The sequence below is a fragment of the Typha latifolia genome, chromosome 2, assembly GCF_019914945.1.
Source record: "Typha latifolia isolate L0001 chromosome 2, TyphaL0001v2, whole genome shotgun sequence".
Taxonomy (NCBI): domain Eukaryota; kingdom Viridiplantae; phylum Streptophyta; class Magnoliopsida; order Poales; family Typhaceae; genus Typha; species Typha latifolia.
In genome coordinates, this window is record NC_133087.1 from 14,045,108 (window position 1) to 14,060,395 (window position 15,288).

The 15,288-nt window shown below is 34.0% G+C and overlaps 1 protein-coding gene across 1 annotated transcript; it reads right to left on the bottom strand.

Moving 5' to 3' along the window:
* Nucleotides 1-5,014: 5,014 nt before the first annotated feature.
* LOC140782996 (probable E3 ubiquitin-protein ligase LUL2) lies at nt 5,015-11,447 on the bottom strand. The gene is made up of 3 exons (XM_073129934.1): nt 10,858-11,447; nt 5,503-6,004; nt 5,015-5,374 (listed from the first exon to the last, which is right to left on the bottom strand). Exons 1-3 carry the CDS (start codon nt 11,367-11,369, stop codon nt 5,261-5,263), a joined length of 1,128 nt encoding a protein of 375 aa, XP_072986035.1. The 5' UTR covers nt 11,370-11,447; the 3' UTR covers nt 5,015-5,260.
* Nucleotides 11,448-15,288: the final 3,841 nt, after the last annotated feature.

The following is a 15,288-nucleotide window of genomic DNA, read 5'->3' on the forward strand; positions in this document are numbered from 1 at the left end:
ATTTGTTTTTTTAATTGCAGTTCTATTTAAACTAAGTGTGGAGCTTATTCTAGGGTGTTGTCTTATCTCTCTTTTTATTCTATTTAAACTAAGTTTAGAGACTTTTTTTGAATAATAATAATAATAATAATAATAATAAAGAGTTACCATTTTTTTTTTCTCTCTTCTTCTTATCAATCAAATACTAGACTAAGGTATAAATGACACTCGGGATGGGTTTTTATGAACCTCGAGGTCCAAAACCAAGTCCAACCTTTGAGGTAAAATACCAAGACAAGAAGCACATTAATTTTCAGGTGTAATTCTTCCACGTACAACAGAACTCTAATTACCTTTTCTTTGTCACTTCTTCATTTAAAGCAAAACTCTTCATTTACTTCCAAACGCAGATGTTATCATGAGGATATTGGTTTTATTGGCAATCTTCTATAACGCCGGCAAAAAAGTATTACCATTTTACTATAGTTTTTAATTTAGTTATAATTGTGGAACTAAATGAACTTTTTTGTCCACGAGATCTACTTATCCTCAACAAAGAAAAAAAAAACTATTGAAAAACAATAATAAGTTTTTCCGGGACAAAAACACGGAAGAGTTGATAAAATCAATCACACATCGATCGATAGTTTGTAGAATTTGAGAATCTAGCGTTTGCCTTCTACCATTAATAAGAGGTTTTGATGTGATCCTACGATGAATTCGCTAGCAGTCATCATGCTAGTGTTGATTATTAGAGAAGACTCTTTCTCTTCTTCTTCTTCTTCTTCTTCTTTTTTTTTGGGGGGGTTGAAACTACCTAACAAGAATGACATATTAATGGCACTACGAGCAAGCTTTGGTTGAAACACCCTTGTAAGAAAATTTTACTATAGTTTTGACTAAGTTTCTTGCTTCTTTATTTTTTTAAAAGTGTTATAAGTTAGAGTCGAGACTTTATTATATCTTGCATTTATTCCACTTGTTGGATTAAACAGTAAGGAGTAGAAGCATTTTGTCTGGTAGATTTAATAATGGGTACCATCAGAGAGTCCCTGAAACAGCCTTCTCGGACTGGAAGATATTGACAGTTACCATCATCTTCAACCCATTAAGCTATTGTCCTCAGAAACGATGATCATGAGTACTTAAAAAACGCGTAGCAGTACTTCAAGGTGGCATTAATAATGAGTTGGCTTTTAATGGAAGCATATGCAAGTGGCAACAAATAAAGGCACAGAGAGGCTTCGTTAAAAGTGTAGTAACATACAATCTTCTTCTTCTTCTTCTTCTTCTTCTTCTTCTTCTTCTTCTTGGTGATCTATCGTACCCTAATAAAGACCAGCTGTAACACGTGTCACAGCACCTGCTCACAGATGCAACTAATGGACATGAATGATGACATTAATAACTCCTTTTTCTTCTTCTTCTTGTCGATGGTGCCCACCTCTCTCATTTATACTATCACGCCGATCAATTTTAGATTCTTTGGAGATCACCCTACCCTATAAATATAAGAGATATTAGATAGTTGTTATTATTATTTTTTATCATTCAAAGAGCTATATTTAGACCTTAAAGCTTGTGGATCTTTCAGGTGTTATTAATTTCTTTTCCCCTTGTTTCACTCCTCTTTGTTTCTTAAAAGAAAAGGGGGGCATTTAACTGTGTCAGATGATCACAGTGCTGGCTACTTTGGTTGCAATGGAAATCGAGAAACAGGTGTAGTTGATGAGGAAATAATAATGAATGGCACACGAGTGACCCACCGCACCCACGGATCTAAACAACTGGAGCATGATGAAGATGAACCATCATCCATCATAAGGGGGAGTGGAGTTCTCTCATGGATCTAAAGCTTGTCCCTCTAGGTTCTGTGAATTATTAGAAGGTGCAATTAATACATGCCGAGATGAATGATAATATTTATTACTCAGAACTGTATATTATATACATATATTTTTTGGTAGCATTCAAGATGACACCATAATATATATAAACTATTTTTTCCTCCATATACGGTGTTATGTTAGTCAAATAGTTTGTGTTTTTGAGAAAATTAACTTTTATAGACCCTTATAAGTTTGAAAGAAAGCAAAAGATGAAAGATTTAATTTTAGATTAATCGTATTTTATTCTTCTGAATTTTAATTAAGTATCGACTATGAGAGCGAATAATTCGACGCCATAAACTATTAAAAATATTATAAAATCTACTCTTATAAAGGGGTGTCCAATGCTACACTTTAAAATTTATAAAGAAAAAATTGTACGTTTTTAAAGTGATATTGAAACTAAAATTTAGGAGAAAAAAGTTTAATTAAGTCCTTAAAAGTTGTTAGGTTGGAAGATGTTTCAAAGTATCTCCAAGACTTCCTTTCACCTATTTGAACTTTGAACAAGTTCATCCTCATCCAAGTCCTCTATTCCTTTTCTTCTTCTCCAATCTCGTACCAGCAAACTCTTCTATCTTTGATTGATTCCTTTGGCAAACTAGTGCCGCAATTCATGGCTTCAGAATAAATACATAAATGAGTTCTCTTCTTGAAATGAATCATAAATATAAAATTTTAGGTAGTTTAAAGATAATGAACAAACTCCAATTCTCCAAATATCATAAACTAGAGGGACTTTGAAAATGGCCACTTTTCTTTCCTTTCTATATGTATATAAAATTTGCATAATAATAATAATAATAATAATAATAATAATAATAATAATAATAATAATAAAAGAGTTTCACCAAATAAGTTTTCCTAAACTTTTTTTTTACACGTCCAATATATGAATGGATTGAACAATGACTTTTAAATATAAGTCGCTAAACTAAAATTAACTTATATAAAATAAATTTTGACTTTGTGTCTTAGATAAAACCATTAAATCGAACAACTATTTTTACATATAAATTGCTAAATTGAACTACCAACAGCAACATTTCACTTCTCAAGCTTGAGTAGTTTTCATATAAATTATTAAAATCGAAAGCAATTTGTGTTTCAAAGTGGCGATTTTGCTGAGCTGAATCCAACCTAACAAAACTCACCTAACTTTATATTTAAATTTCAATTAAAGTAAATTAAACGCACGAAAGAAAAAAAAATTAACAGCAGACTTAAAATAGGCACACAAAAAAGGAAAAAGAAATCTGAAAGAATTAGCCATTCAATTTCACTTACTTTACCTTCTCTCTCTCTCTCATCAATCAAACCTAAAACAGGACTTTGTACACATCGGCACACCTCCCAATATCGGACACATCCTTTTGGTCAAAACATTGGACCAACGCCAGGGCTCTCTGTTCCCCATGTCTGCACCCCGTGGGGCCCAAGCTTTTTTTTTTTTTCTCTTTGGGGGTGCATATAATTATGTCCCCAGAGGAGGGGCTTGACTGGTATTTTTCGAAGTTGAGGGGTACATCTTTTCTTTTCTTTTTTCCACCTTTTTTTTCTGTAGAAATAATAGACCGGGGGTATAATTTAGTTAGGTATGTATATATATATATATATATAGAGAGAGAGAGAGAGAGAGAGAGGGAGAATAGCAGCAGCAGCAGCATCATTTAAAGCCGCGGCCGCTTTGGGATCCGCTCCACGGCCCCCATCCTCCAGTTGTCTACATCATTTGCTTCTCTCCTTAGCAGCGTTTGTCGGAAACTTTGGGTTTGCAGCTACCATTTGATGGCTCTCTCTGTCGTTCTTTCTTTCTTTCTTTCTTTCTTTCTTTCTCGGCTCTGGGGAATTGCGTGTTGGAGAAGAAATGAAGACAGAATCTTAAATCAAAAGTTCTGTCTTTTGTTTCCTTTTACCACTCGACAGGGATGTTATTCCGAGGTCATATCCTATGAATTTTTAAGTTAGTTTTCATGATTTAAATATATATTTAATTTTTTGGATTTAATAATATTAGACTTAATGTAGCACATCTACGTTCAGTTTTATATATTAAAGTAAATATATATATATATATATATATATAATTAAATGGTAAAAAATCCGACTAACACAGTCCACTTTGTCACCAAAGTCTTTACCTCTGTCAGCAGCATAAAATATGATGAATAAATATTAGAATTAATATTTCATAAAAAATTTATATATCTACTGGGTTATGAAAATATACAATTTGCTACCCTTCTATTTCATGCTTAAGTGTTGACCAACCCATTTAGGTGGACTTAGCAAATGAAAATATACAATCTGATCAATCTTCCGTTGGATGAGGGAAGGAAATATAATTGTCTGGCAATTCTAATCAAAGAATGCTTGGAATATAAGTGATGAATAACTTGTTATGGTGATGATGATTGTACTAAAACTAAACAGCCTTTTAGTTGGCAAAAACCTAGAAAGATGTAAGAAAGTGGAGTTGATCATTGTTGGTCACCTTGGTGGTAACTTACATGCATACGGCATCAAATTAGATGATAAAGGCATTCATATATCTAGTAGCTATAGATATTTTGCTTCCAAAATATTAAAATATCTAGCTAAAGATGGGGATGGAGTCAGTAGGATAGTTAAACTGTGGGACTGCAACAATATGGGGATATCATTTACACTGACTAAAATATGAGTCACTTGAAGGACCAATGATGCAAGAGTAGGGGCAGTATGGACAGTAAGCTGTCAAACACTTCCAGGTTTGAGGTTTCAACATTCATCTAATTAAGTCAACAAAGGTTGGCTGACACTTAAAAGACTACGAAAACTTTGGTAAGGTTGCAAAAAATATCTTACAAAAATAAGAGCTCAATCCCAGTGAAACAAAGACTGCATAAAATCTTGTAGTGAATACCATTTATGAATGTGATTGAATAGCTCAGACTGAACAATCTGAAAGAAATAAAGTTCAGTTGCAGTGGTAGACATAAAGTTCAGTTGCAGTGATAGACTAATAAAGGAGCATTACATAAAGTTTTGTATAAACGTTCAAACATGTGTTTGTCTATAGCCTTTTCTGATAACCAGAAATATAGGATTTGTGTTGCACCGTCATACAAGTTTACAAGTATGTATTATTTAAAAGCACTTCCTAATTTTTCAAGTCAAATAATGCAGGTTCCAATTCATTTGTAGGACAAGACTACATACAAACTATGATAAAAGAATGGCCATGCAACTATCCAAGTCACAGAAATAACCATCGTTAACATATAAACATGTAATTCCACCTCTGTCATTGAAGTATCTACATACTATCTGTACATACACGAGAACAATTCCATTTCAAAAGATAACGAAGAAACGTGAGAAACAACCATACCAAGATGGCTTTTAATCTTTCAGCTTTCAGCATTGTTAACTTTTATCTCCATTAGTTTCTCAACGGGTTGCCGGCATACTGGACATTTATTTGATTGAAGGGTGAGTGCTTTCGCACATTCACTGCACATACACTGAAAGTGAAAGCAATAATCAGAGGGCTAGTAGAGTTCAAACTTTTATGCAAATTAGTAATAGCACTTCAGTTAGGTCAAAAATATGCTCCAGAAGATGCAAATTACACTGTTTACGAAGATCTCACCATGTGCCTGCAAGGAAGTACGGCGGTGTCTCTTGGTTCGGACAAGCAGATAACACATTCTTTCCCCATGTCATCATCGTCGGCACCAGTAAAATCTGCTTCTGCTGAGTTTACGAGGCCAAATATTTCTTGCAATTCATAGCGTTCACCGTTAATCCACAATATCTGCCTTATTACTTTGGCTTGAAATGTCTCACTGTTACTCATTTCTATGACAGCTTGAGTAATCTGTGCACAAGAAGATCTTGTAGGCTGTTCAACCATTGCTTCAGGTGGTGGACATGCTTCCAGATAAACAACCAGTGGGAAGATATCTCCATCTAATGGTTTTGAGAGATCATCCACATCGAAAAATCCTAGATCAAAACCCGTTCCAGAAGGCTGGATAAATTTCTGTGCTAGCCCCTTTTGGAAAGATACACTTGAAGGTTTATGCATATCTTGATAAACTGGAGAGAAATTACAATCTGTTCCTTCCTTGGCGAAGTAATATATAGTTGCACTGTAGCCAAAGAAGAAGATAATTATTGGAGCTTATTATAAGTTAGCCTACAAATTTTTATCTGGCAGGACCGAGAAACAAAGTGAGTCTAAATCAATATTGAACCATGTCTACACAATGGCTTTGTTGAATCACGACCAGTATGATGGCAATCATACTTTTGAACAAGAATTACCAGCTGCCATGCACTTTTTTTCTAAATCACGATCAATATGATGACAATCATACTTTTTGAACGATAATTACCATGCTATGGTGCCGTAACACAAACGGTCAGCATGCCTGGTCCTGCAGGCGGCCCATTTTTTATATAGGATTTTCATTAGTTCCTAGTTTACTAGGTTAATATTACTATGCTAGGACCTAGCATTACATGGTATAAGATAACTATGCAACTATATGCTAATAAGGATCAAGAGAGATAAATTGAGATCTTTCAAGACAAACTATGTGTAGAGGGACATTCAAAGAAGTTCTCTAGTCAGGATATAGGAAAGAAAATAAGAAGAACAATGCTTTTTTCTCATATTCCAGGTAGTATGGTTCTCTGTTCTTTTTTCATGCAGTCCCAATCCCAAGCTTCAGAAGACTGACATATTTAAGGGAAAGAACCTGTAACCTCAATTCTCAAGATCTATAAATCATCCTGAGCAATTGACTTATTTGCCTACAGCATTTATAAGGATCTCAGGTTTCTTATACATAATAAATAAGATTTAACTTGATTATGTATTTGATTAGATTTTATAACAAAAACAGTGTTTGTCACAAAAACTGGGTAAAACCTCTCATACACTATATAACAGTTTCTACATATTGCAATGAGCTGTAGCATACATCTTTGTATATGCCTAAGGGCGTAATCGAGCCAATCTCTGAACAAAGCCACTGAGAGCGCAAAATTAATTTTGAGCCTGAATTCAGAATCAAGCTTGAATTGATTCAAAGCAAATTTCGAGCTCGAGCCTAAATAAGCCAATCAATTATATTGCAGATTCAAACCTAGATCAAGCTTGATTCAGGATTGAATTAAGCTTGAATTAGGTTTGATTCATGTTGAATGGAACAAGATGTGAATAGAGAATATGGCTATTGTTAATAACATTCCATATGTAATTAATTCAAACTACAAAACAGAGAGATCGTGAAAACCTAAACTATTAAGTAACATAAAAAAGATAAGATATAACCAAACCAAAATTTCCTCCTATTGCAGTCATGACATGACTAAAAAAATATAGCCCTAGTATAACTAATATGATAAGCCTTTAGATCTTAACCTAAATGTTCATATTATATTATATATTGTATAATTTTAGATATTACATTATTATTCCTGAGCCTTATCGAGCCAAGCTTGATTAGGCCACAACAATTGACACGAGTAGGATGGAGCAGCGACCAAGGGTAGGGTAGATCAAGTGGTGGAGCAACATACTGATGGCACTACAGATTCATGCCTGTTGTGGATTTCCAACTGCATAGGTACTAGTTGGAAACCCCGACAAACTGTTGTTGCATAAGTTGATAAAAAAGAGGAAAGCTACATGTATACGATGGACTTTGATAAGATAGAAAAATATATTGAAGTAAAGAATAAGGGAGGACACAATTTGTCACCAGGCAAATGGCATTAGGAAAACTTATTATTAGAGAAAAGAGGGGGAGAATAAGCACAAATGCACCACGCAAGGTTAGAAAAGCTGCAGATACTGCAGATACCATAACACTATATGCAAAAAGACAAAACAAATTGCCCTAATCAACTTACTACTTTCTAAGTTTGTACTGTTAGACTGTAATTTACTAGACCAAGATCCACATTATAGAACCTAAGTATGTCCGAGATGTTTTATCTCTTTTTTCATGTAATAAGATCACATGAGTTAGGTTGAGATTGATTCAAACTTAACATGCTCATTGCTAAGTAAAGAAATATAAATTCAAACTGTATAGTGGGGATTGGATATCCAAATGGATTGGGTTCCAAATCATGCAATCGAAGGAGAGATGAATTGATATCCCATGACAAGGGGTTGCACAAAAATTCAGTAATAAGCCCTTTGCATTGGTTATAAATTAACTAACAAAAATATTCAAGATGAGGTTTGCATGTTGTTTGTGGATTACAATGTTTTAATGATGAATAAGGATTGAATTTAACCAAAAGCTATTAGCACAAAGGAAAAACAAGATTTTAAATGTTTGGAATCAGTAGGTCTAAAACCAACCATCAAGATGCAATTTTATTAATCGAGCATCAAAAAGGATATGAAGGCACAGAACTATTCTTGATGGCAAGAAATAAATAAAAGAGATTGCTTTTGTTGCCTTGGGCTATAGTTGATAAGACAAGGAGATTGACGAGAGAATGGCAAAAAGAAACAGTAGAGCAGTTTGGTAAGAAAGGACAAATATCTAATATGCAGTACTTTATCACTACCATTGACTCACTGTATGCCTCTAAGCTAAATTGACAAGTTTATAGGAAGGTTAATTGAATAAAATACATTATCAATTGGAATATTGGGCAATTAAGAAATCCAAAGTTGAGTAGGATGAGTTGGGTAGGAAAAAAAACTCAAAAAGAGTGAATATGAAATAAATTTATCAGAATAAGTTAAAAGGCAGCTAGAGATATGTTAGAGTCGACTAAGATAGCCTAAGTATGTCTAATGGGGACAATATAGTGTACCATTGGCCTAAGCATGTCTAATGGGGACAAAACAGTGTGCCATTATGAAAAACAATAAATTTCTTTGAAGAAGAATGATAGTTCAGTGTAGGGCTGTTAAAAAAGCTCGCAAGGCTTTTGAGCTCAGCTCGAATTCTAAACAAGTCGAGCCAAGCTAGAGCCAGCTCCACTGGTTTAATGTAATTTTAATAATAATAATAATAATAATTGGAGTTATTTGAACCTTTAGATCTCAGATTCAACCAATATTAAGAAATGTATATATATATATACTCTCCAAATAATCCTAAACTTAAGTGCCAAAAACCCATTTTGCCTAAATCCTTCTCGCCTTCTTCCTCCTCTAACTGACATCTGCACAAATCCTTAGGCCATGACTCTCCATCGACCACACCTCCACCTTGATGAGTGGGCAGCCCATCTTGTGACCATTCCTCTTTCCTTTCTCTTTTCGGTTGGTCCATGGTGTCATCATCGGAGGGTTGCCTCATCGTTAGCCTCAAGCTCTTCCTTGGGTCATCATCTCTGTTGTAGCCACCGCAGCTCTTGCTGGCTTCATCACTCTCATCGTCAAAATCATTCCCCACCATCATTGCCCTCTACAACTCTCATGCTTCACAAAGACCTTATATTCTTTAATGCGACGATATGTGAGTTCTTGCTCAAATTTAAGAGATACCCAGTTCAAAATCTTGGATTTTAATGAGGTATTTGGTGTTATTCCTGCAGCTGTAACTGGAAGGCTCCCAAGGCATAACAATGTATTACGGAGGGGTAACTCTGGGATGAAAGATGGGCTCTCTGATTCTTCTTATGGGAGGAGCCTTATTGGGGGATTTTACGATGTCAGCAATGCGATTAAGTTTAGTTTTTCTCAATTGCCATGACCCTTTTGAGCTGGAGTGTGATCAAGTATAGTGCAAAGTATGAGGTTGCAGGATAACTCGGCCGTGTCAAAGGTCTAATCAAATGGGTGTCTTTGCTGTGCTGGTGCGTTCTTTCATTTCTATATGCGTAGCTGTTTTCTTTCATTCATTTTTTTCTAAAAAATAATTTTCTTGTAATCAATCTAGGCTTTGTAAGTTTATGGTTTTCAATTGATTTGTTGCCTTTCTATTATCCCTTCTTCCTAAGCTATCAAGCTGAGTTTAAGCTTTCTCGAGCTTGAGACGAGCCGAGCCAGCCTTATCCAGCTCATCTCAAGCTCAAGTTGAGCCGAGCTGCGCTCAGCTCGCCAAGCTCGGGTGATTTACACCTCTAATTGAGCTGAAGAGGCAGACAAAACTGATGCTAAAGGGAGGAATAAAAAAAAGACATGATAGTAATTGATTTGGTATAGACTGTTTTAGTAATATAGTCAATCTCAAATAGATGGGAATTAAAAGGCTTTCTGTTTTAGTTGCCTTGTACATTAGATCTTAAGCTGTATCAGCTTAGGCTTTTAACAACGTAAGCCCCTGGATACCAAAATGCTCAAAGAAAATCAGGATGGCCCTGGCTTAGAGTTTTATGAGGTTCTGCTAAGGCTTGAGGCTAATCCAGATCAACCCAGAATATTGACTAGTAAACTATATGAACAATTCAGAAGAAAAATTAGTATTTCCTCCTTTCGCTGACCTACAACTTCAGCAGCTGTTTGCATAAATACATAAAGAACGTAAGATATGGAACAAGGCAGTCAAAAAGTAGTAGCCTAAATCCTAAACTTACAAAACTTGTAGAGCTTACGAAAATTGAGCTCCGCTGCAGATCAGCTAGTTAAATGCCAATGGAGTGTATATTTAGTTTCTTCTCACATAAGTAACAAATATCCCATCATTTATCCTTGGTTCATCCACATAATGCAATTTAAACATATGTAGTTGTCTCGTAAAGTATCATAGCTATCTACGATTTGAGGCAATTCTTCTTTCAAAGTGGGCATACGATCAATACAGTTTAACTGCCCACCTTTTCTAATTCCTTGATGACTCCAAACAATAAAAACCAAATATGGTTACGAGAACACATGAAACTTGATGACTTGAGTTTCACACTTCAGATTTTACTAAATTATAACATTGAGCTACCAGAATTTTCTAGTGATTAAGTTAGATCATGATCCAAACTACTTGCAAACTAAAAAAAAAGGGTCTAATCAACTCGAATTCGCACATACCTCCCATCAACCAGAGCATCAAAGGTGAAAGCCACCAGGTGCTGATCCGGGTTCTGCTCGTCAGGCACCAGCCGGATCGTACCCTTGTGCAAATTGACGTCGTTCTTCACTGTCTTCGCCTTCTCGTGCTCAACATAAGGCAGCGGGGTAGCGGTCGGCGGGGGCGGCGGCGCCACCGCCGCAGAAGACCACGGATATGAAGACGGCGCCAACCACCCACTTCCCCGATTGGCCCCGTAGTAAGGAGAAGGAGGACAATAAGGAGGGCGGTTCACGGTGCTATACCCAGAACTCGGTTGCTGTTGGTAATAGTTGGGTCGAGATGGATAAGAAGACCCAGATGGGACTGCAGGAGAGGAGGAGGAAGAGGGGTGAGACGAGGAGGAGGAGGAGGAGGAGGAGGAGGAGGAGGAGGAGGAAGGAGGTGGAAGAAGAGGAGGAGGAGGAGGAAGAGGGTTTTGGTAGTAGTACTCATCTCGTCTTCTTCCGTTGCTGCTTGGGGATTGACCCATGAGTTCGTCGGTTTCTTGGATTCGTATTCTGGTTAGGAGTCGGGAGGAAAAATAAAAAGGATTTGATGTTTGTTTATAGTTAATAGGGAGGAGGGGGAAGACTTCCCTCTTTATTTTTATTATTATTATTATTATTATTATTTACTTTTTAGTGAATAATTGTGTTTATCAAAGAAAGGGACTTGGTAGGAGAGGGAGGAAGACAGCTGGGTTGGACTAAATAATTGCAAGCGTCTGGAACTCTAAATTAATTATCCACAGGGCCGAGGAGGGAAAAAGAAAAGGGGAGATTTGCTTTAAAAAAAATCCAATATATATTTTAGGTTATATTTTCTCCCATTTTATCTTTTAATTGCAATTTTTTTTAATTATTTTTTAACTGTTCTGTGCTTGCCTTATCTTTCAAAGGTTTCGTTCAACTCTGCTTTTCATTTAACATAATATAGAGAAATTATAAGACATGTTCCTCTATACATCAAATATATATTATTTTAGAGAAAAAAAAACTCTTCTTTATTAGGAGACTGTGCGAGGAAAGGACAGTGACCATATTTTAAGCTCTTTGTTTTTGTCCTCCTTCTCCTCCTTATTATGAAAAAAAAAATTTGCGGTGTAATTTTTGAAGTCTTCGTTTATTTTTCTTTTTGAAGTCTTCGTTTATTTTTCTACTACTACAGTGCTAAGATCATTTTAATATGAACTCCAATCGATATTATTTTATATATATTAAAAAGTTTATTCAGTCGTTTACAACTTTGGTTCAAAATCGATCATTTCACAGACTAAAGGTTCATTTATGCTGGTACCTATAAAAGTGAACAAATAATTACATAGGTGAATAGCCTATAAGTAAACGGTGATATTCACTATTTTGCTTATATATTTTTATAATTTTATATGAACATCGATCGATGTTATTTTATATGCGTCGAAAAATTTATTCAGTCATCTACGACTTCATCTCTATTGAATATTTTTAAATCTAACCATTTCGGAGTAAAACTCACTTATGTAGGTATCTACGTAAGTCAACATATATTTACGTAGGTAAATAGTATCACCAACGTAAGTAAGTGAATAGTTTTATTCACTATTTTGCTTATATATATTTTTAATTAACTCCAATCCAATCGATATTATTTTATATTCTTTACAAATCTTATTCAGTACTTTACAACTTATTAGTAATTAATATTTTCAAATTCAACCAATCAAAAGCTTAAATTTTAAATTTACTAATTTAAATAATAAATTTATTTTGTATTTATTCTTTTTGTCATATTATTCTCGTAAAAACTCTGATCAAACGTTATTTTATATAGTTGGAAAGCTTTTTTAGTTTTCTACAACTTCTTCTTTGACTAATTTTCAAATTCAACAATTTTGAAGGCTAAAAATTCAAGTATGTTGATACCTATGTAAGTCAACACATAATTATATAGGTGAATAGTATTACCAACGTAAGCGAATAATTTTATCCATTATTTTACGTATATTTTTTTTATATGAACTTTTATTTTATATGCATTGAAAAAATTATTGGATCCTCTACAATTTCATATCTAATAAGTATTTTTAAATTCAACTAGTTAGATGTTTAAAATTTTAATTTACCAATTTGAATAATAAAATTATATTTCATTTAATATTTTTTGATCGACGTTATTTTATATGTATTGAAAAACTTATTCAATTCTCTACAACTTTAAATTTAATGAGCATATTCAAATTTGACAATTTCTAAGGTTTAAAATTTACTTATGTTGGTACCTATGCAAATTAGCACATAATTCATAGGTGAATAGTATTACCAACATAAGCTAATAGTTTTATTCATATTTTCCTTATATATATATATATTTTATATATACTCTGATCTCCGATTGATATTATTTTATATGCGTAAAAAGCTTATTCAGTCATCTACAATTTAATATCTAATGAATGTTTTTAAATTCGACCATTTCAGAGATTTAAAATTTAAATTTACTAATTTGAATAATAAAATTATATTTATTTTTACTCTTTTTTCGTATCTTTCTCGTAAAAACTTAACTCACATATATTCGTATTTAAGTTTTGAACTAGATGTGAAAAAGAAAAGTACTAGTTTGTTCAAAACCTCAAATATAATTATATTCCTATAACTTGATCAAACTCACTTGCCTTTGTAATCTTTATCAACTTTATTTGGTATCACTGTGTTTCCTTACACTTTTAACTAAATTATAAATGTAAACGAGGTTTACAAAGATAACAAAATGACTTTAATGATCATGCAATTCTTCTAAATAAATATGTATCAAAAGAAAAGGTTTAAGATGGCTTCATGATACAAAATAAAAGTTTAGCAATGGTGAGGTGATTTTGATATAAAATATTGAGTGGTAAAACATATTTAACCCAAAAAAATAATATAAAAATAGGCCAAATTATACTTTCACCCTTATAGGTTTATACTCTGGGTTGGTATCATGTTACAGAATAAAAGTCTTAATTACTATACTATTAAAGATGTAACAACATGCAGCAACTTGCATTTTGTTTTATTATTAAAGAGAAAAGGAGCCGAACTGTCCCAGCTTAACTTAACATACCTCCTACCGTTGAGTTAAAACTTAGATTTGAATCTCTGGTGAAGCTTTGGAATTTTATATGAGAGTGCAAAAATATCATTCCAAAGAGTTAAAACCTTTTTCCTACCATAACTTTGCCTACCTGCTGTTGTGTGTGGGAGCCTCTGAAATTGTGGAATATCCTTTGCTCAACCGTTTTTATATTGAGGAGCGAACTCTCTTTCAAAAATTAGATATAAATTGGACAAATGATTACTTTTTTTTTTAATACAGAGATACTTATGTCTCACTAAATTTTTAGCTAACAAATATATTATTGTGCTGTCGAGCTGTTTTTTTAAACTAACACACTCCTGAGCTATTAAACTCAACCGAATTGAGCCCTCAAGCTAAGCCACGAACCAACACACCCCCAATAAATTATTTGGAGGCTAAAGCTTTCTAATGTTGGGTTGGTGAGCAAGGTCTTTTAGTTGTGCTCAAAGATTTACATGACATGGACTATCACCACAAAGAGATGTGGCTGTTTAATGATAATCGCAAGGTGGGTAAAATAGTTAAGTTCTACTGATGACCAAGTGGAGCGGAGAATAGTCTCAATTATGCAAGCAATCTTCACTTCTCTTAGCTTAGTCAATCTAGCTGTGATCAAGATCATGCTAGCAAAGTATGGACTCATCATTCTTAATGAATATAAGTCTACTGACTCTCGCTGCCCAGTCGGTAGCTTTGTTCACTTCTCAAAATGTGTGAGAGAATACAATGTCTTCAGAAAATTGGTTCATCTATCTGCAATCCTCTACTAAGTTTTTAAATTTTCACTGTGGGGTCTTCTGAAGAATTTAAGAGCTGCCTATTTATGTTTTGAGAGGTATACATACAAAAATTAACTTTAGAAAATTTTGTTTTTAAGGATATACACTTTAAAAAAAAATCTTAATAATAAGCTTGTTCGAAAAAATTTCCTTGACACCTTATCTCAAAGCTCAAGCTGAAAGAGCTCTCTAAAATAGAAAAGGAAAAGAAACAAAAAAAAGCTCAAGCATACATGAAATTTTTTTGTTTTTCTTCATACAAATGCAGAGCTTTCATTGTGCAACTTTGAATAAGGAACTCCATAGAGCACTTCCAACCGAAGGATCTAATACGAATTGCTGATTTGAAATGAGACGAAAGAATAAAACTAGTCACAAATTTTGACAAGTTTGGGTTGGCAAAATTGACAAAGAAGCAATATTCGTCTTCATTTGCCAAAGACCGGCATAGCAAGGAAACTTCGTTGACAAGTTACACGAGTTCTTATTATTACAAACACCTAAGATTTGAACGTAATTATGAAACAG